This window comes from Lontra canadensis, unplaced genomic scaffold (assembly GCF_010015895.1).
Source record: "Lontra canadensis isolate GAN:19392208 unplaced genomic scaffold, GSC_riverotter_1.0 scaffold24, whole genome shotgun sequence".
NCBI classification, from domain to species: domain Eukaryota; kingdom Metazoa; phylum Chordata; class Mammalia; order Carnivora; family Mustelidae; genus Lontra; species Lontra canadensis.
Window position 1 is genome coordinate 18,523,169 of NW_022631018.1, and position 21,714 is coordinate 18,544,882.

At 43.5% G+C, this 21,714-nt stretch overlaps 1 protein-coding gene across 2 annotated transcripts in view; it reads right to left on the reverse strand.

Annotated features, from left to right (window-relative positions):
- The window catches only part of CD247 (CD247 molecule), a 68,006-nt gene extending 67,142 nt beyond the window's left edge, over positions 1 to 864 (reverse strand). The window contains exon 1 of one of the 2 annotated variants that reach the window (XM_032862967.1): positions 626 to 864. In XM_032862967.1, coding sequence (XP_032718858.1) covers positions 626 to 734 — 109 coding nt within the window. In that variant the 5' untranslated portion in view covers positions 735 to 864. The remainder of the gene's footprint in view (positions 1 to 625) is intronic. The other variant, XM_032862966.1, reaches the window with a different exon arrangement.
- Between the last annotated feature and the right edge of the window lie 20,850 nt (positions 865 to 21,714).

A 21,714-nucleotide genomic window follows, 5' to 3' on the forward strand; every position in this document is an offset into this window, starting at 1 on the left:
TGAGGGGTGGTGGGTGAGTCACGAAGCCCGTGATGGGTGTGTCACTGGGCCGCCCTTGGCCATGGACGTGGGGGCAGCCATGACAGAGCTGCGTGGTGACATGCACCCCGAGGAAGACCCCTTCCCTCCTTCGTTGACCCTGCTGCTTAGTCCCTGCCCATCCAGGTACTCTGACCCCGGCTGACCACCGAGAGGAGCTTCTGTTGGAAAGGGAAGAAGGAAAGGGGCTGAGTGACGGAGCCAGCAAGGAGGTAAAGGAAGGTGCCGTGACGGGCCATCAGAGATACTCGCTCTCCTTTGCTCCACACTGGTCCTGCCTCAGTCGTCTTCCTTCTCCTTCCTCCCCGTCCTTCCCCTCCGTGGGCTTTCCTCTCTCCTTTTATTACTGGAAATACCTGTCCCTCGGGCAGGTGTGTTCAAGCCGCTGGCCCTGAAGAGATGCCCAGCGTGGCTGTGAGGAGCCGATGCCTGTCCAGGATCCTCCCGGCTCGGCCGCCCCTTGATTTGGGGAGAACAGGATTCAAAAGACGCACCAGCTCCTCACTCGCCCTCCCCTACGTCCCCCCCAACACACACATGCACAGAGTTTCTAGACGCTCCTTGCCATCGATACGTCTGGCCTTACCTGTAACCGGGAGCTGTGCCTGCAGCAAGACCAGGGAAACCAGCAACTTCCACGCCATCTTGTCCTTCCCCCCAGGACAGTGTCCGGACGCCGAGGCTGCGGCAGCCATGGCCGGGACGCGAGAGCAGAGGAGTCCGCTGGCTTTGTTCTGCCGCTGCCTCCTCAGGAAGTGGAGGACTATGGGGCTTTGAGAAGCTCACACCTGCCAGCGGGGCCAAGAAGCTCACACTCCCCCTTTCGGTTCATAGGCAGGAAGCTCCGGAGGTTTGAGGGTTTGAGGCGGGTGTGGGTCTAAAATTTTGCCTTTTCTCTCACTTAACAATTGTTTTACTCTCTTTTTTTCTCGAACTTTTGTCAAATGTTTATCTAATTCCTGTCTTGGTTGGTGAAGTCAGTCCCAAGGCCAATAGGAGCTCACATTGCCTGAGAGGACATTTGCCATTTTCCTAGGCTTCCATATTTTCTGGAGGTTGGTAAGGGGGCAGAGCCCTGGATCCTGAGTCAGGATAAACACAGAGACAGAACCCTGAGCTCTGGTGCCCATCCCTGCTGCCTACCCGCTGTGTGGCCTGGACAAAGTCACTGAGCGTTTCTGGGCCTCTGTGTCCTTCCCTGTGAAGCAAATTGCTGGGGGGTAGATCTAAAGTTGCAGATCAAAACTTGGCCTGAATTTGAACCACACAGTTTACCAAATGCCTTTTTATTTATTTATTTTTTTTTTGGTTCAAACACACTATGGTAGGGTACGTGGTCCCTTACTGCATGAGGAGCCCTCGGAGAGCTGCAAGAAAGACTCAGATTTCCGAGCACGTTCGTGCTCCGTTGGTACGTGACTGACAGCTTGTCTGGGGAGAGCGGTGAGTGCAGAGAAACACGACAGAAGAGGAAAGTAGGTGGTGACCATTCAGGAGGCAGCCTCCTGCCTTTCTGCCTTTCTCCTCCTCCCATGAAAGCCATGGGCCACTGTCATTTTGGAAGGGGGAGTAGGGCAGATCTGGAGCTTTCGACAAACAGGGCAGTTCCAGGAGCTCAGAGTTCCCGGAGGAGAGCGGAGTGCATTCTGCAGGAGGGTGTGGGCAGGGCTGGCTCCAGGGCTGGCCGTGTGTCCCCCGTGTGACAGTTGTGACAGGTCAGAGCTGTAAGCAGGCTGAGGACAGGGGAGGCCCAGGTGGAGAGCCGGCCGGGCACCTTCTTCTGTGCCACCAGCCTCAGCAACACACTTGAGCTCTCCGTCTGTCCCTGTCCCTCCATCCCTCCCGTTCAGACTTCCCCGCGTTGCCAGGTGGAGACGCTGGTTCAGGCTTCTTTCTTTGAGTGTGGGTGAAGTTTCAGAAGTTAGATGGTGGAAATGACGGGGCATCCGAACCTCTTCTCCTCTTGTGTTTCCCGCTCTCCTTTCAATCACCGAGGTCAAGCAGACCTGCTAGTGGAAGCGGTGATCTGTGTGTTATTTCCTGATTTACTTAAACAATGGGAAAACAGGCTTCTGAAATAGTCAAAGGATCCCTTGTGGGGGTTCATGTTTTCCTCTTCTGTGAACCACTTTCTGATATCAGAAACTATTTTTTAGGGGCACCTGGGTGGCTCAGTCCTTAAGCATCTGCCTTCGACTCAGGTCATGATCCCAGAGTCCTGGGATCGAGCCTCAAATCAGGCTCCCTGCTCAGCAGAAAGCCTGCTTCTCCCTCTCCCACTCCCCTTGCTTGTGTTCCCTCTCTCACTGTGTCTCTCTCTGTCAAATAAATAAATAAAATCTTCAAAAAACTAGAAATTAATTTTTAAAGTAAAGCACAGCTGTAACCGGGTGCAGTGCCCTTTGTGAGGGGGAGAAATGGAGAAGGAGGGTAGGTTCCATAGGAGCTGGGGGGGAGGCTCGTTGTGCTCCCAGTGTCAGCCTTCCCTGGCAGGGGTGGGGCAGGAGGTGCTGCTCACCTGGTGGCCCATCCTGGGCTTTGAAACCTAATCCAGTGAGTCCCTTGTGACTTGACCTGGGGAATTTATGAAGAAAACAGAATGAACCCTGGAGGGCGCCCGTAACCTTTGCGCTCGGACAACTCCACAGAGCAAAGGAACCCCTCACCCGTGAGGTGTATCAGGATCCCTGAGGGTCTGGGCTTTGCTTCCTGGGGAGAGGTTGTGTCTTCATCCTTATCTGAACCAGAGCTGTGTTGTCTGGTTATGGAGACCCAGATCTTTACATGACCATGTCATTATTATTCTTGTTATTTTAAGCAATATAGACATTGACTTTGAGATCCAAATACCAAAAGGAAAAACACAAGGTCAGATATATCTATGAGAACTGAATTGTGGCGCTTCTCATTAGTATGGGCAACGTAGGGCTGCCCGGATGAGAAGAACATGGAATTCTACTTGGATAGAAGTGAGCTGTGCACACGGAGTGCTTCATTCTCTCCTTTCCCTTATCTCTCTGAGGGGAAAATGGAGTGGTGACTGGAGCTTGGTTTCTGATTTGAAGGAATGGGAGACTAGAGATTTGAGAGCCTTGTTCATGCTGACGTGGTGCTCTGTGCCCAGTGAGTGAGGGTTTGAAGCCTGGACTTGGAAGCATGGGTGTTCAGGGAGGATGTGGTCTGGGTTTCCCGCATACCCACACCGAGTCACTGGCTGGTCTGCCTCATCGGATCCGTTCCTGCCTTCTGAAGGTCAGCTTGAAGGTGGCTCGAAACCCTAGGGCATTAGAGGAATGATCTGGAGGGGACCCCTGGGTGGACCAGTGTAGACAAGCCCAGGGAATTCCAGAGCTAACAACGAACACGTTTCTGAGGCTGGAGTTGGCTTCTCTGCGAGCAGCACTGCGCTGGGGAGGAAAGCAGTCTCCGGGTCTTAGGAGTCACCATGTCACAGGTGTGGGCCTGGCAGGGGAGTCAGATCAGAGCTGGGAGGTTGTGAGCCGTGGCGGTGGCCTTCGCTCTGGACACACAGGTCAGCTTGCTCCAGGGGCAGGGAGCAGGGCCCAGCCCTCCCGCTGCAGATGTGATAGGAAACTTGCTTCCCGTTGGGTTCTCAGGCCCTCATCTCAGCAGGGGGCTTGATGGGAAGCAGCCCCCAGGCAGCATTCTGGATTCTTGCCCAGTGTGCCCCTTGCTTCCTTGGACGAGGCACCACAGGTGTCTTCTCCTGGCATCTGTGAACTCCACCGGCAGAAGTTCTTCTTCCAGAGCCACACCCCTGAGAAATCCTCCGCTCCTCTGTGCTGTATGGAAGAGGCCAGTGTTCACTTGGAACTGAAATCTCAGCTCCTGCCATTAGGTTCCAAGGCCACACGGCACACCAGTCTCCTTAGAGCTCTCAGTCCACATGGGGCCTCACGTGTGAGACTGAGATTGAACCTGGGTGGCTGCCGCTGCTGCAGGTTCCTTCCTGAAAACTGTGCGGCAAAGCTGGTTTGAGATGACGTCCCAGGAAAGAGGACAGGTGCACCATTCTGCCCCAGCACAGGAGGACGCCAAACGTCTGTCACAGGTGGCTGGTGTAGGGAGGAGAGCTGTCTGTTTCCCAGGACCTTGGCCAGAGGGAGATGTGGACCCTGGGATGCTTCTCTCCTCAGCTTTCTCAGGTGAGCTCATCAGGCAAGGGGAGGACGGGGATGTGCTCCCCTGGAATCAAGGAAAGTGTCTGGTTCCAGGTTTCATGTGCAAGTGGATTTCTCTTATGGCTCAGTTTCCTGATGGTCTTCAGGGTGCAGCAGGAGCACCGATTGTCCCAGATTCCTGGCTGTGCAAGAGCTCTGGTCACCTTTTCCTCCAGGGCTCTGACTAGGAAATCAGAGGGAGTCCATGGTGAAACCATCCGTGTAGGCTTCCGTTTCCCCTTGCCGAGATGGTGACTATGATAACTGCTCTGGAAGTAGAAAGCAGCAGATGGGGCTGGGGTGCTGAAGGTGGGGGCGCGGTGGTGCTTGCTATTCACATGGGGGCCAGGTGGGACTTCGCCAGGAAGGTGATGCTTGAGTCAAGATCTAAAGATAGTGGGTGATATCACATCAGAAGCAATCTAAATGGAAGGGAAAGCATATACAAAGACCCTGGGGCAGAAGCCTACCAGGTATGTCCAGAAGCAGCACAAAGGCAATAGGGTCACAAGAGAAAACTTAGGACATGACATCAGGGAGGTGACAGTAGGGTGACAGGAATCCATTGCAGGGCCATACCCCTATGGGACCCTGTTTCACTGGGCCATCCTAGCTACAGTGTCGAGAACAGATGACACAGTGTTGAGGATGGGCAAGGGAGGTCAAGGATTAAGCTTTTCCAGACACTCAGGCTAGAGATGGGCTCCAGTGTGGGCCAGACAGGTGGCTGGGAAGGAGTGGTTAGTCCTATCCCAGGTACCTATTGAAGATGGAGGTCACAGGGTTTGCTGATGGGTTAGACATCGGGAATGGGAGAAAGGAGGAATTGAGGTAACTTCGAGCTCTTGTGGGTTGTCCTCAGTGAGGCGAAGGAGGAGGTTGCTGGGGTAGGAGGAGTCCTTATTCCACGTGCTGAGGAAGGTGCCTATGACAGAGGGTCTGCTGATGTTTGTGTCTGGGAGGACAGTTAACAGGTACTCCCTCAGCAGCTTTCAAGGACAAGCCTCCCCCAATTTCTCAAAGTTCATGGTAAGACACCTGGCTTTTTAAAAGACCTACATTATTATCCAGCTCCAGTAGCAGGAAGAGACACAAAGAGGATTTCCCTCTTATGAAAAAAGTAAAAAAAGTGGGCATCACATTCAGCTTCTGTTTTGTGGGGAGCCCCTACAGAGGCGGTGTGCACCCCAACCGGCTCCTTCCTGGGCACCGCTCTCCGTGTCCAGCCACCAGCGCTTTCAGCTGTGTCTGTGAGCGTCTGCTGTGCTTTCTCTCCATTCACTCTGGGCATCTGTAGGATGTTGTGTCCTGAGGCCTAAGAAGAGTCAAAGAGAAGGAAATTTTTGGAGCCTGAGCATGCTCACCAATGAATGAATGGTCATTGAAATGAATGGTAATTCCCTTTTCAATTTACACCATTTCTGCTGTGAAAGGTTTCCTAGGAACACTGTACTTTCAAGTAGTGGGGGAGCCTGTACCCCATCCTACAGGGTGAGCTTTCGTCTCCATCCTGCACAGAACATTCCATGGCTTGCAGATTTTATCACTCAAACATGGCACCTTTGACCACCTTCAACGCTTTCACCCCTTCCCTGAATCTGGCAACCACCAATCGGTTCTCGGTACGCACGCGTTCACTACTTTTTGGATTCCATGTGGAATGTCCATGAGAGCCTGTGGTGTCTGTCTTTCTGTGTCCAACTGACTTAGCATAGGGCTCCCCAGGTCGATGTTTCCATGTCTGGTTACTGTGAATAATGCTTCTGTGAACATGGCCATGCATCTCTCTTTTGGAAGGAGTGCTTTTGTGTTCTCCAAAGAAATATTCAGTAGAGCAATTACTGGGTCATGGGGTAGTTGTTTTAATTTTTTTCCGGAGCCTCCATAGTATTTGTCACATGGCTGCACCCCTTTCCATTCCCACCAAGAATGCACAGGGTCCCCTTGTGTACACACCCTTGACCGGACCGGGTGTCTGTCTCTGGGACAACTGCCATTCCAACCGTTGTGAGGTGATAGCTGATGGCAGATTTGACTTCTGTTTCCCTGACCACGATTACTGATGTTGAACAACTTTTTCTGTGTTTGTTGGCCACATGTATGCCATCTTTGGAAAGTGTCAGTTCACATTCTCCCCAGTTTTTATTCAGTTTTTGTTTGGATTTGAAGGAGTATTTTGCATGTTTTGGATGTTAGCCTCTTCTCACACATAGGATTTGCAGATATTTTTTCTCAGTGGGTAGGTTGCCTTTTAAGTGTTTGATAGTTTCTTTTGCCATGCAGAAATTTCAGTTTGTTGTCCTTCCACTTGTTTGTTTTCACTTTTGTTGCCTTTGCTTTTGGTGTCTGATGTAAAAGAATCTTTACCTAAACCACTGTCAGGAATCTTCTTACCTGTGTTTTCTTCTCAGAGGTTTAAGGATGCAGGTCTTGTATTCAAGTCACTCATCAATTCATAATCTGTATGTGTGTGTAGGACGGTGATCCAGTCACATTCTTCTGCATTTAGTGTCCAGTTTTCCCAGTACTGTTCACTGAAAGACAGTCCTTTTCCCATTGTTTATTTCCTGCTGTTTTGCCATAAGTTAAGACCATGCATGTGTGGGTTCGTTTCTGAGCTAGCTTCCTTCCTTCCTTCCTTCCTTCCTTCCTTCCTTCCTTCCTTCCGGTCTTACAGTTTATTTGTTGGAAAAATATTTTTCCTGTCAGAATATATGCAGTGTGGTCTTTTTTTTTTTTTTAAGATTTTATTTATTTATTTGACAGACAGAAATCACAAGTAGGCGGAGAGGCAGGCAGAGAGAGAGAGGAGGAAGCAGGCTCCCTGCTGAGCGGAGAGCCGATGCAGGGCTCGATCCCAGGACCCTGGGATCATGACCTGAGCTGAAGGCAGAGGCCTAACCCACTGAGCCACCCAGGGCCCCTGCAGTGTGGTCTTTATTGATGATGTCTTCATACTCTTTGTTAGGACTTTTCTCTGACAACTGTGTTTTTCTAAATGAGTATGGATCTATAGCTTTCAGCCGGTTGAACATTTGGGCAGAACTACTTAAGTAGTATTCTATTCTACAGTCAGACACCAGATTGTGTCTCATTGTGTTCTTTTATGATGTTCTCAGTTGTGATGATGGATATCTATGTTTCCTTTTCCATGGTAGGTTTATTAAAGTACATTTAATTTTTCTTAGAAATGTAGATTCTAAATCATCCTTATAATATATTTATATAAAACAGCATGTTTAAAGAAATGCATTTATTAGAAACAACTGTTGGAACAGTACGTAAATATTATTAATTCCCATCCAGAGTTAATAATTTTATCAGATCTAAGTTTAAATATACCTTTAATATACTAACGAATAAACTTTGCCAAAAGTACGATGATTATCAGTTTCTGAGCTTTCTCTCATATTTCATTGACCTGTGTGTCTGTTTTTAATGCCAGTACCATACTGTTTTGATGACAACAGCTTTGTAATCTAGCTTGAAATTGGAGTATGGTGACCAGGTTGCTCAATCACTTCCTTCCTTCCTTCCTTCCTCTTTTTCTCTTTCTTTTTCTTTTTTCTTTCTTTATCTTTGTTTCATCTTCCTTTCTATCATTGAGATTATTCATTAATTGATTGATTTACTGATTTATTCATTTTTAACTTTATTTACACTTGTATTCTAAATGTTTTTCTTTCACTTCTTTGTTTTATTATGGTCATATAAAACATTATTTGTTTCAAGGGTACAGGTCTGTGTTCTATCAGTCATACACAACACACAGTGCTCTCCACAACACTTACCCTCCCCAAAGCCCATCACCCAGCCACCCCCCTCCAGCAACCCTCAGTTTGATTCCTGAGATTAAGTGTCTCTTATAGTTTGTCTTGCTCTCTGGATTCATCTTGCTTCTTTTTTTCTTCTATTTTCAACTTTTTGAGGAACCTCCACACTGTTTTCCAGGGTGGCTTCACCAGCTTGCATTCCCACCAACAGTGTAAGAGGGTTCCCCTTTCTCCACATCCTCACCAACATCTGTTTCCTGACTTGTTCATTTTAGCCATTCTGACTGGTGTGAGGTGGTATCTCATTGTGGATCTGATTTGTATTTCCCTAATGTTGAGGGGTGCTGAGCACTTTTTAATGTGTCTGTTGACCATTTGGATGTCTTCTTTGCAGAAATGTCTGTTCGTCTTCTACCTAGCTCTTTTTTTTTTTTTTTAAAGATTTTGTTTATTTACTTGACAGAGAGAGATCACAGGTAGGCAGAGAGGCAGGCAGAGAGAGAGGAAGGGAAGCAGGCTCCCCGCCGAGCAGAGAGTCCAATGCAGGATTCGATCCCAGGACCCTGGGATCGTGACCTGAGCCGAAGGCAGAGTCTTTAACCCACTGAGCCACTCAGGCACCCCTTCTACCTAGCTCTTACTTAGATTATTTGTTCTTTGGGTTTTGGGTTTGATAAGTTCTTTCTAGATTTTAGATACTAGCCTTTAATCTGATATGTCATTTGCAAATATATTCTCTCATCTGTTGGTTGTCTTTTGGTTTGTTGACTGTTTCCTTGGCTGCACAATACTTTTCTATCTTGATGAAGTCCCAACAGTTCATTTTTGCTTTTGTTTCCCTTGCCTTTAGAGATGTGTCTAGGAAGAAGTTGCTGTGGCTGAGGTCAAGAAGGCTGCTGCCTCTGTTCTCCTCAAGGATTTCAATGGATTCCTGTTTCACATTTAGGTCTTTCATCCACTTGGAGTCTATTTTTGTGTATGCTATAAGGCAATGGTGCATTTTCATTCTTCTGCATGGGGCTGTCCAATATCCTGAACACTATTTGTTAAAGAGATTGACTTTTTTTTCCATTGGCTATTCATTCCTGCTTTGAGGAAGATTAGTTGACCATAGAGTTGAGGGTCTCTTTCTGATTCCATCGATCCATGTGTCTGTTTATGTGCCAGTACCATACAGTCTTGTTGATTACAGCTTTGTAATAGAGCTTGAAGTCTGCAATTGGGTTGCCACCAGTTTTTTTTTTTTTCTCAAAATCCCTTTGGCTATTCAGGGTCTCTTCTTGTTCTATACTAATTTTAGGATTATTTATTCCAGTTTTGTGAAAAATGTGGATGGTATTTTGATAAGGTTTGCATTGAATGTGTGGAATGTTCCAGGTAGCCTAAACATTTTCACAATATTTGTTCTTCCAATCCATGAGCATGGAATATTTTTCCATTTCTTTGTGTCTTCCTCAATTTCTTTCATGACTATTCTATAGTTTTTGAGTACAGATCCTTCTTTGGTTAGATGGATTCCCAAGTATCTTATGGTTTTGGGTGCAGTTATACATGGGATAGACTTCTTTTTTTTTTTTTTAAGATTTTATTTATTTATTTGACAGACAGAGATCACAAGTAGGCAGAGAGGCAGGCAGAGAGAGTGGGGGAAGCAGGCTCCCTGCTGAGCAGAGAGCTCGATGCGGGGCTCGATCCCAGGACCCTGGGATCATGACCTGAGCCGAAGGCAGAGGCTTAACCCACTGAGCCACCCAGGCGCTCCAATAGGATGGACTTCTTAATTTCTCTTTCTTCTGTCACTTTGTTTGTGTAGAAAATGCAGGTGACTTCTGTGCATTGATTTTATATCCTGCCACTTTATTCAATTCTTGGGTGACTTCTAGAAATTTTGGGGTGGAATCTTTGGGATTTTCCACATAAAGTGTCCTATTATCTGCAAAGGGTGAGAGTTTTTCTTGTTCTTTGATGATTTGGAAGCCTTTTATTACTTTTTGTTGTGCCATTGCTGAGGCTACAAATTCTAGTACTATGTTGAACAATAATGATGAGAATGGGCATCCCTGTCGTGTTCCTGACCTGAAGGGAAAAGCTCTCAGTTTTTCCCCATTGGGGATGATATTCACTGTGGGTTTCTCATAGATGGTGTTTATGATGTGGAGGAATGTACCCTCTATCCCTCCACGGTGAAGAGTTTTGATCAAGAAAGGATGCTGTAATTTGTTAAATGCTTTTTCTGCATCTGCATCTTTGGTTCTTGTTCTTTCTTCTATTAAGGTAGTATGCTACATTGATTGATTTGCGGTGGTTGAACCACACTTGCAGCCCAGAAATTTATTTGATTTGGTCGTGATGAATCATCCTTTTAATGTACTGTATTGGCTAGTATATTGGTGATAATTTTTACATTCATATTCATCAGGATAGTAGTCCATAATTTTCCGTTTGGGTGGGGTCTTTGTCTGGTTTTGAGATCAAGGTAATGCTGGCAACATCAAAAGGTTAGGAAGTTTTCCTTCCAGTTCTACTTTTCTGGAAAAGTTTCAGAATAGGTATTAAATCTTCTTTAACTGTTTGGTAGAATTCCTCTTGGAAGCCATCTGGCTCTGGGCTCTTGTTTCCTGGGGGATTTTTTGATGACTGCTTAAATTTCCTTGCTGATTATGCATCTGTTCAGGTTTCCTTTTCTTTCTGGTTCTGTTTTGGTTGTTTCTACATTTCTGGGAATGCATCCATTTCTTCAAGACTGCCTGATTTGTTGGCATAGAGTTGTCATCATATGGCTTTTGTTTGTTTGTTTGTTTGTTTGTTTGTTTTTACAGGCATATTTCATTTTATTGTGCTTTGCTTTATGACATTTTGGAGACTGTATTTTTTAAAAATTTGTTTTGTCATCATATGTTCTTATAATTGTTTGTATTTCTTTGGTGTTGGGTGTGATCTCTCCCTCTTCCTTCATGATTTTATTGATTTGGGTCCTTTCTCTTTTCTTCTGGAGAAGTCTGGCCAGGGGTTTATCAATTTTATTAATTCTTTGACAGAAACAACTTCTAGTTTTGTTGATGTGTTCTACTGTTCTTTTGGTTTCTACTTCATTGATTTCTCCTCTAATCTTTATTATTTCTCTTCTCCTTCTAGGTGTAGGCTTTCTATGCTGCTCTTTCTCCAGCTCCTTTAGGTATAGGGTTAGGTTGTGTATTTGACACCTTTCTTGGTTCTTGAGAAAGGCTTATAGTGGTATAGACTTCCTTCTTAGGACCACCTTTGCTGCCTCCTAAAGACATTGAACAGTTGTGTTTTCATTCTCATTTGTTTCCATGACTTTTAAAAATTCATCTTGAATTGACTGGTTGACTCATTCATTCTTTAGTAGGATGCTCTCTAGCCTCCATCTATTTGAGTTCTTTCCAACTTTCCTCTTGTAATTGAGTTCCATTTTCAAAACATTGTGGTCTGAAAATAAGCAGGGAGTGAACCCAATCCTTTGGTACTGGTTGAGATCTGATTTGTGACCCAGTATGTGATCTATTCTGGAAAATGTTCCATGTGCACTAGAAAAAATGTGTATTCTGTTGCTTTGTGATGGAATTTTCTGCATATATCTGTGAAGTCCATCTGATCCAATATGTCATTCAAAGCCCTTATTTCCTTGTTGATCCTTTGCTTAGATAATCTGTCCATTGCAATGAAGGGTGTGTTAAAGTCCCTACTATTATGGTATTATTGTCCATGTGTTTCTTTGATTTTGTTATTCATTGGCTTCTACAACAGGCTGCTCCCATGGTGGAAGCATAAATATTTACAAGTGTTAGATCTTGTTGGATAGACCCTTTAAGTATGATAGAGTGTCCTTCCTCACCTCTTATTACACTCTTTGGTTTAAAATCTAATTTGTCTGATAGAAGGACTATCACCCCAGCTTTCTTTAGATATCCATTAGCATGATCAATTGATTTCCACCCCCTCACTTTCAATTTGGAAGTGTCTTTGGGTCTCAAACGAGAATCTTGCAGACAGCATATCCGATGGGTCTCATTTTTTGATCCAATCTGATACCCTGTGTCTTTTGGTTGGGTCATTTAGCCCATTTACATTCAGGATAACTGTGGGAAGGTATGACTTCAGTGCCTTTGTATTACCTGTAAGGTGACTGTTACTGTATAGGTCTCTGTTCCTTTCTGGTATATGTTCCTTTTGGGCTCTCTCTTTGCTTAGAGGAGTCCTTTCAATATTTCCTGGAGGACTGATTTGGTGACCACAAATTGTTTGAGTTTCTGTTTGTCCTGGAAGCTTTTGATCACTCCTTCTATTTTCAAGGACAGCCTAACTGCATAAAGTATTCTTTTTTTTTGTTAATTATTTTTATTAACATATAATGCATTATTTGCCTCAGGAGTACAGGTCTGTGAATCATCAGGCTTACACATTTCACAGCACTCACCCTATCACATACCCTCCCCAATGTCCCTAACCCAACCACCTTCTCCCTCCTCCTACTCCCCCCAGCAACCCTCAATTTGATTTTTGAGATTAAGCGTCTCTTATGGTTTGTCTCCCTCCTGATCCCATCTTGTTTCACTTTTTCCTTCCCTACCCCTCAAACCCTCCACCCTGCCTCTCAAATTCCTTATATCAGAGAAACCATATGATAATAACTGTCTTTCTCTGATTGATTTATTTCACTCAGCATAATACCCTCTAGTTCCAACCACTTTGTTGCAAATGGCAAGATTTCATTTCTTTTGATGGCTGTGTAGTATTTCGTTGTATATATATACCACATCTCCTTTATCCATTCATTTGTTGATGGACATCTAGTTTCTTTCCAGAGTTTGGCTATTGTGAGCATTGCTACTATAAACAATTGGGTTCATGTGCCCCTTCAGATCACTACATTTGTATCTTCAGGGTAAATACCAAGTAGTGTGATTGCTGGGTCGTAGGGTAGCTCTATTTTCATCTTTTGGAGGAACCTCCGTACTGTTTTCCAGAGTGGCTGCACCAGCTTGCATTCCCACTAACAGTGTAGGGGGGTTCCCCTTTCTCCACATCCTTGCCAAATCTTTCATTTCCTGACAGATTTCCTGGTTAATTTTAGACATTCTGATTGGTGTGAGGTAGTATCTCATTATGGTTTCGATTTGTATTTCCCTGATGCTGAGTGATGTTGAGTACTTTTTCATGTGTCTGTTGGCCATCTGGATGTCTTCTTTGTAGAAATGTCTGTTCATGTCCCTGCCCATTTCTGGATTGGATTATTTGTTCTTTGGGTGTTGAGTTCTTTACAGATTTTGGATACTACCCCCTAATCTGATATGTCATTTGTGAATATCTTCTCCCATTCTGTCAGTTGTCTTTTGGTTTTGCTGATTGTTTCCTTTGCTGTGCAAAAGTTTTGATCTTGATGAAGTCCCAATAGTTCATTTTGCCCTTGCCCTTGCTTCTCTTGCCTTTGGTGGTGTTTCTAGGAAGAAGTTCTTGTGGCTGAGGTCGAAGAGGTTGCTTCCTGTGTTCTCCTCAAGGATGTTGATGGATTCCTGTCTCACATTGAGGTCTTTCATCCATTTGGAGTCTATTTTTGTGTGTGGTGTAAGGAAATGGTCCAGTTTCAATTTTCTGCATGTGGCTGTCCAATTTTCCCAACACCATTTATTGAAGAGACTGTCTTTTTTCCACTGGACATTCTTTCCTGCTTTGTCAAAGATTAGTTGACCATAGAGTCGAGGGTCCATTTCTGGGCTCTCTATTCTGTTCCATTGATCTGTGTGTCTGGTTTTGTGCCAGTACCATACTGTCTTGATGATGACAGCTTTGTAATAGAGCTTAAAGTCTGGAATTGTGATGCCACCAACTTTTGTTTTCTTTTTCAACATTCCTCTATTTGGGGTCTTTTCTGGTTCCATATAAATTTTAGGATTATTTGTTCCATTTCTTTGAAAAAAGTTGATAGTGTTTTGATAAGGATTGCATTAGATGTGTAGATTTTCTGGGTAGCATAGACACTTTTACAATATTTGTTCTTCCAATCCATGAGCATGGAACATTTTTCCATTTCTTTGTGTCTTCCTCAATTTCTTTCATGAGTACGTTGTAGTTTTCTGAGTACAGATTCTTTGCCTCTTTGGTTAGGTTTATTCCTAGGTATGTTATGGTTTTGGGTGCAATTGTAAATGGGATTGACTCCTTACTTTCTCTTTCTTCTGTCTTGTTGTTGGTGTATAGAAATGCAACTGATTTCTGTGCATTGATTTTATATCCTGACCCTCAACTGAATTCCTGTGTGAGTGCTAGCAGTTTTGGAGTGGAGACTTTGGGTTTTCCACATAAAGTATCATATCTTCTGTATAGAGTGAGAGTTTGACTTCTTCTTTGCCGATTTGGGTGCCTTTTATTTCTCTTTGTTGTCTGATTGCTGAGGCTAGGACTTCTAGTACTATGTTGAATAGCAGTGGTGATAGTGGACAGCCCGGTCGTGTTCCTGACCTTAGGGGAAAAGCAATCAGTTTTTCCCCATTGAGAATGATATTCGCTGTGTGGGTTTTTCATAGATGGGTTTGATGATATTGAGGTATGTATCCTCTATGCCTACATTGTGAAGAGTTTTGATCAAGAAAGGATGCTGTGCTTTGTCAAAAGCTTTTCCACATCTATTGAGAGTATCATATGGTTTTTGTTCTTTCTGTTATTAATGTATTGTATCACATTGATTGATTTGCAGATGTTGAACCAACCTTGAAGCCCAGGAATAAATCCCACTTGGTCGTGGTAAATCATCCTTTTAATGGACTATTGGATCCTACTGGCTAGTATTTTGGCGAGTATTTTTGCATCCATGTTCATCAAGGATCTTGGTCTGTAATTCTTCTTTTTGATGGGGTCTTTGTCTGGTTTGGGGATCAAGGTAATGCTGGCCTCATAAAATGAGTTTGGAAGTTTTCCTTCCACTTCTATTTTTTGGAACAGTTTTAGGAGATAGGTATTAATTCTACTTTAAATGTTTGGTAGAATTCCCCTGGGAAGCCGTCTGTCACTGGGCTCTTGTTTCTTGTGAGATTTTTGATGACTGCTTCAATCTCCTTACTGGTTATGGATCTGTATGGATCTGTTCAGGTTTCCTATTTCTTCCTGGTTCAGTTTTGATAGTTTATATGTCTCTAGGCATATATCCTTTTCTTCCAGATTGTCAAATTTGCTGTGTAGAGTTGCTCATAATATTTTCTTATAATTGTTTGTATTTCTTTGGTGTTGGTTGTGATCTCACCTCTTTCATTCATGATTTTATTAATTTGGGTCCTTTCTCTTTTCTTTTTGGTAAGTCTGGTGAGGGGTTTATCAATCTTATTAATTCTTTCAAAGAACCAGCTCCTATCTTCAATGATTTGTTCTACTGTTCCTTTGGTTTCTATTTCATTGATTTCTGCTCTCATCTTTATGATTTCTCTTCTCCTGCTGGGTTTAGGCTTTCTTTGATGTTCTTTCTCCAGCTCCTTTAGGTGTAGAGTTAGGTTGTGTACTTGAGACCATTCTTATTTCTTGAGAAAGGCTTGTATTGTATATACTTTCCTCTCAGGACCACATTTGCTCTGTCCCACAGATTTTGAACAGTTATATTTTCATTTTCATTTGTTTCCACGAATTTTTTCAATTCTTTAATTTCCCAGTTGACCCATTCATTCTTTAGTAGGATGTTCTTTAGCCTCCATGTATTTGAGTTCTTTCCTATTTTCCTCTTGTGATTGAGTTCTAGCTTCAGAGCATTATGGTCTGAAAATATGCAGGGAATGATCCCAATCTTTTGGTAGTGACTGAGACCTGATTTGTGACCCAGGATGTGATCTATTCTGGAGAATGCTCCATTTGCACTAGAGAAGAATGTGTGTTCTGTTGCTTTGAGGTGGAATGTTCTGAATACATCTGTGATGTCCTTCTGGTCTAGTGTGTCATTTAAAGCCTTTGTTTCCTTGTTGATCTTTTGCTTAGATGATCTGTCCATTTCAGCGAGGGTGGTGTTCAAGTCCCCTACTGTTATCGTATTGTTGTTGATGTATTTCTTTGATTTTGTTATTAATTGGTTTATATAACTGGTTGCTCCCATTTTAGGGGGATAAATATTTAAGATTGTTAGATCTTCTTGTGGGACAGACCATTTAAATATGATAGAGTATCCTTCTTCATCTCTTATTATAGACTTTGGCTTAAAATCTAATTTATCTGATATAAGGATTGTCACCCCAGCTTTCTTTTGATGTCCATTAGCGTAAATGGTTTTCTACCCCCTCACTTTAAATCTGGAGGTGTCTTTCGTTCTACAATAAGTTTTTTGCAGACAGCCTATTGATGGGTCATTTTTTTTTTAATTTTTAATTTTTAAATTTTTTTTAAAGATTTTTTTCATTTATCTGACACACAGAGATTACAAGTAGGCAGAGAGGCAGGCAGAGAGAGAGGAAGGGAAGCAGGCTCCCCGCTGAGCAGAGAGCCCATATGCAGGGCTCGATCCCAGGACCCCGGGATCATGACCTGAGCTGGAGGCAGAGGCTTCAACCCACTGAGCCACCCAGGCGCCCTGGGTCATGTTTTTAAATCCATTCTGATACCCTGTGTCTTTTGATTGGCTGTGTAGCCCATTTACATTCAGGGTAACTATTGAAAGACATGAATTTAGGCCATTGTATTGCCTGTAAGAAGACTTCTACTGTATATTGTCTCTGTTCCTTTCTGGTCTGTTACTTTAAGGCTCTCTCTTAGCTGAGAGGCCCCCTTTCAATATTTCCTGTAGGGCTGGTTTGGTGTTTGCAAATTCTTTTAGTTTTTGTTTGTCCTAGAAGCTTTTTATCTCTCTTTCTATTTTCAATGATAACCTAGCTGGATATAATATTCTTAGCTGCATATTTTTCCTATTTCATGCTCCGAATATATCATGCCAGTTCTTTCTGGACTGACAGGTCTCTGTGGATAAGTCTGCTGCCAGTCTAATATTTCTATTATTCTATGTTACAGACTTCTTATCCCAATCTGTTTTCAGGATTTTCTCTTTGCCACTAAGATTTGTAACTTTTACTGTTAGATGACGGGGTTTGGACCTATTTTTAATTGATTTTGAGGGGGATTCTCTGTGTCTCCTGGATTTTGATACTTGCTCCTTTTGCCATCTTAGGGACATTGTCTACTGTAATTCACTCCAATATACCTTCTGACCCCCTCTCTCTTTCTTCTTCTGGGATCCTAATTATTCTAATATTGTTTCATCTTTTTTTTTTATTTCTTTTCAGCATAACAGAATTCATTGTTTTTGCACCACACCCAGTGCTCCATGCAATGCGTGCCCTCCGTAATACCCACCACCTGACTCCCCCAACCCTCATTGTCTAGTAGTTGTTTGTCTCTCTTTTGCTCAGCTTCTTTATTCTCTGTCATTTGGTCTTCTATATCACTAATTCTCTCTTCTGCCTCATTTATCCTAGCAGTAAGAGCCTCCATTTTTTATTGTACCTCATTAATAGCTTTTTTTAATTCAACCTCATTAGATTTTAGTTCTTTTATTTTTCCAGAAAGGGATTTTATTTCTCCAGAAAGGGTTTCTCTAGTATCTGCCATGCCTTTTTTGAGCCCAGCTATCACCTTGATCATTGTCATTCTGAGCTCTAGTTCTGACATATGACCAATGTCTGTATTGATTAGGTCCTTAGCCATTGGTACTGCTTCTTATTCTTTTTTTTTGTGTGTGTGGTGAGTTTTTCCACCTTGTCATTTTATCCAGGTAAGACTATAGGCATGAGAGAATAAAACACTAAAAGGGTGGCAAAGACCCCAGAAAAATGTATGTTAACCAAATCAGAAGAGAACCAAAACTGGGGTGGGAAAGAAAGGAGGGAAAAAGGGAAAAAAAAATATATATATAATATATATATTTTTCTGGTGAATAGAACAGAGCCCCCCACTTAATTTTGGGTGTATTCTGGTCTCTCAAAAGAAACTACCTTCCAAAATTTTAAAGAAAGAGAAATACACACACACACACACACACATAAGGGTAAACATGATGAAGGGATGGAATATGACTGTAAGGATGAAAATGTTAAAAAATTTCTAAAGAAGGAATTGGTAAGATAAGTTGGTTGGAAAAACTAAAAATAAAGAGGAGAGAATGTGATCAGGCTGGAGACTAGAACAAAGCCATGTGCTAGATTTAGGGTATATTTGGTCTATTAGAAGAAATTGTATCCCAACATTTTAAAGAAAAAAAAAAAACCATATGTATACAAAAAATAAGGTTAAATACCATGAAGGGCTAAAAACTGACTATAACAATGATGATTTAAAAATATTTTTTAAAGAAAGGTAATGTTAAGATAAACTAGTTAAAAAACTTTAAAAGAGGAAAGAGGACAAGTTAAAATAATAGAATAAGAAAAAAATAAAATTAAAAAATTTAACTTTGCAAGACTAAAGGATCATGGGGAAAAAGCCATGAATTTTACATGCTGCTTTCCCCTAGCTCTGGAGTTTCACAGTTCTCATTGATTGGTGAACTTGGTATTGGCTGGATGTTCTTGCTGATCTTCTGTGGGAGGGGCCTGTTGCCATAATTGTCAAGTGTCTTTGCTGGAGGCGGAATTGCACCGCCCTTGCCAGGGGCCAGGTTAAGTAATCTGCTCGTGTTCGCCCTTGAAACTTTTGTTCCCTGAGCGCTTTCCATACTGCTTTGGAGGATGAGAATGAAAATGGTGGCTGCCCAATCTCTAGCCCCATAGGAGCCGAGAGCTTGGGGCCCCACTTCTCAGTGTGCACTTAGAGAAAAGAAGTCAATCCCTTCATCTCCCTGGTCTCTGGCTGCACTCAGATCTCACCCAGCCTATGACTGAGCGTTCCTATCTCTGGCACACGGCCCCATTTTGAGTCTGCAAACCCAGCAGTTTCCTGCCATGTACCCTGCACCACTCCTCCCAGAGGAGGAAGGTGAGTCTCCCCAGTTCTGCCAATTGTGGGGTTCCTGCTCAAACTGCAGTGGCCCAACTGTGCCTCAGATCAGTTTATGGCAACCCCAAGCTGAGAGCCCCCTCCTCGGCTCTGTCTCTGTAGCTGGTTTCCTTGCTCTGATACCTGGGAGCTCTGCCACACTCAAATACCCCCGGTCTTTCTGTGACCCAACGGGACCTGAGATCACACTCTCCCTGCAAGGGCTCCACCTGCACTTAGCCTCTGGAGCCATGTCCCTCAGACTTCTAAAAGTTCTGATTTTGTTCTCAGCTGCTCCACCACTTGCTGGGGGCCAGCCCCTCCCCCCGTGGTTTATCTTCCCTTCATTTCGGATTCACTTCTCTGCAGGTCCTACCTTCCAGAAAGTGGTCAATTTTCTGTTCCCAGAATTGCTGCTCTTCTTCTCTTGTATCTTCTGTTGAGTTTGTAGGTGTTTGAAATGGTTTAATAACTACGTAGCTGATCTCCTTGGGCCTGATGTCATTTCAGTCTGCTCCTCCTCCTCCATCTTGCATCTTATGTTCTGCATAAAGTATTCTTGGCTGCATATTTTTCTTGTTGGGTTCCCTGAATAGACCGTGCCAGTCCTTTCTGGCCAGCCAGGTCTGTGTGGCTAGGTCTCTGCCAACCTAATGTTTTTACTCTTGTAGGTTACCAACCTCTTGTCCCAAGCTGCTTTGAGGATTTTTTTCTTTGTCTCTGAGTTTTTAAAGATTTTTGTATTAGATGTTGGGGTGTTGACCCATTTTTACTGATTTTGAGGGAATTTTCTGTGCTTCCTGGATTTTGATGCCTGTTTCCATCTCAAAGTAGGTAAGTTCTCTGCTATCATTTGCTCTGATATACCTTCTGCCTTTCTCTCTCTTTCATCTTCTTCTGAGATCCCAATTATTCTAATACTGTTTCACTTTATGACATCACTTCTCTCTTGAATTAGTCTTTTGTGATCCAGTAGTTGTTTATCTCTCTTTCTCTCAGCTTCTTTATTCTCCATCATTTGGTTTTCTAGATCACTAGTTCTCTCTTCTGCCTCATCTATCTTAGCAGTTAGAGCTTCCTGGTTTGTTTTTTTTTTAAATATATTTACTTATTTGACAGAGAGAGAGAGAGAGTACAGCAGAGGGAGCAGCAGAGGGAGAAGCATGCTCCCTGCTGACCAGGGAACCCAATGTGGGGCTCAATCCCAGGACCCTGGGATTATGACTGGAGCCAAAGGCAGATGGTTAACTGACTGAGCCACCCAGGCACCCCTAGAGACTCCATTTTGGATTGCATCTCATTAGTAGCCATTTTTTATTTCAACTTGGTTAGAGTTAAGTTCTTTTATTTCTCCAGAAAGGGATTCTCTAGTGTCTTCTATGCTTTTTTCAAACCCAGGTAGTATCTTTATAATCTTTATCCTGAACTCTTGTTCTGACATCTTACTAATGTCCGTATTGATTTAGTCCCTGGCAGTAAGTACTGCCTCTTGTTCTCTTTCTTGAGGTGAGTTTTTCCATCATGTCATTCTGTCCAGAGAAGAATAGATGAATAATAGAACAAAAATACTCAAAGAGCAACAATGAACCCAGAGAAATACACACTAAACAGAAGAGACCCCAAACTGAGGGGGTTGGTGGTGGAAATGAGTATATGGTCAGGTGAGTGATTGGAACAGAGCTAAACCCTAGATTTGGGGTACATTTTGGTGTGTTAAAATAAATAGCATCCTAAAATTTAAAAAAAAGAAAAAATTATATACACAAAAATAAGGTTAACTACAATGAAGGATAGACTATGACAGTAAAAATGAAAATTAAAAAGGATTGAAGAAAGGCACTGAAAAGTTGATTGAAAAAGAAGATTTTAAAAATTAAAGTTGAATGGTTGAAGAATCATTGGGGAAAAAAAGCCATGAATTCTATATGCTTATGCTATATGCTAAATGAATTCTATATTCCCTTAGTGCTGGCATTTTGCAGATCTCATTGATTGGTACACTTGGTCTTGTCTGGATGTTCTTGCTGGTCTTCTGGGGGAAGGGCCTATTGTGTTGATTCTCAAATGTCTTTGCCCAAGTCAGAATTGCACCGTCCTTGCCAGGGCCAGGCTAAGTATTCTGCTCAGGTTTGCTCTCTGTAGCTTTTGTTCCTGGAAGGCTTTCTGCAAAGCTTTAGAGGAAGAGCATGAACATGGCGGCTGCCCAATCTCTGTCCCTGGAACTGAGAGTGTGGAGCCCCACTCCTCAGTGCATCCTCAGAGAAAAATGGTCAATCATTCGTGTCTCCCTGGTCTCTGTCTATACTCCATGCTCACTGGGCCTGTGACTGAGCATTTCTACCTGTGGCACATGACCCTGTTTGGAGTCTCCAAACCCAGCAGCCTCCTGAGTGCACTCCTGCACAGCTCCTCCTGGGGAGGAAAGGGCTCCCCTTGGTTCTGTGCTTCTTGGGCCCTTCTCAAAGAGCAGTGGCTAGACTGTGCCATGGATCACAGTTTATGGCAACTTCCAGCTTAGAGCCCACTCCTGGGCTCACTCTTTGCAGCCAGCTTTCCCACTCCAATACCTGGGAGCTCTGCTGCCCTCAAGCACCTCTGGTCTTTCTGGGACCCTAAGGATCCTGAGACCACATCGAGGGTTCCACACCCTGCTTGGCCACCAGAGCAGACTTCTAAAAGTTCTGATTTTGTGCTCCGCTGCCCCTAGTACTTGCTGGTAGCTGGCTGAGAGAGAGTCCCTCCCCACCCAGTCTATCTCCTCATAT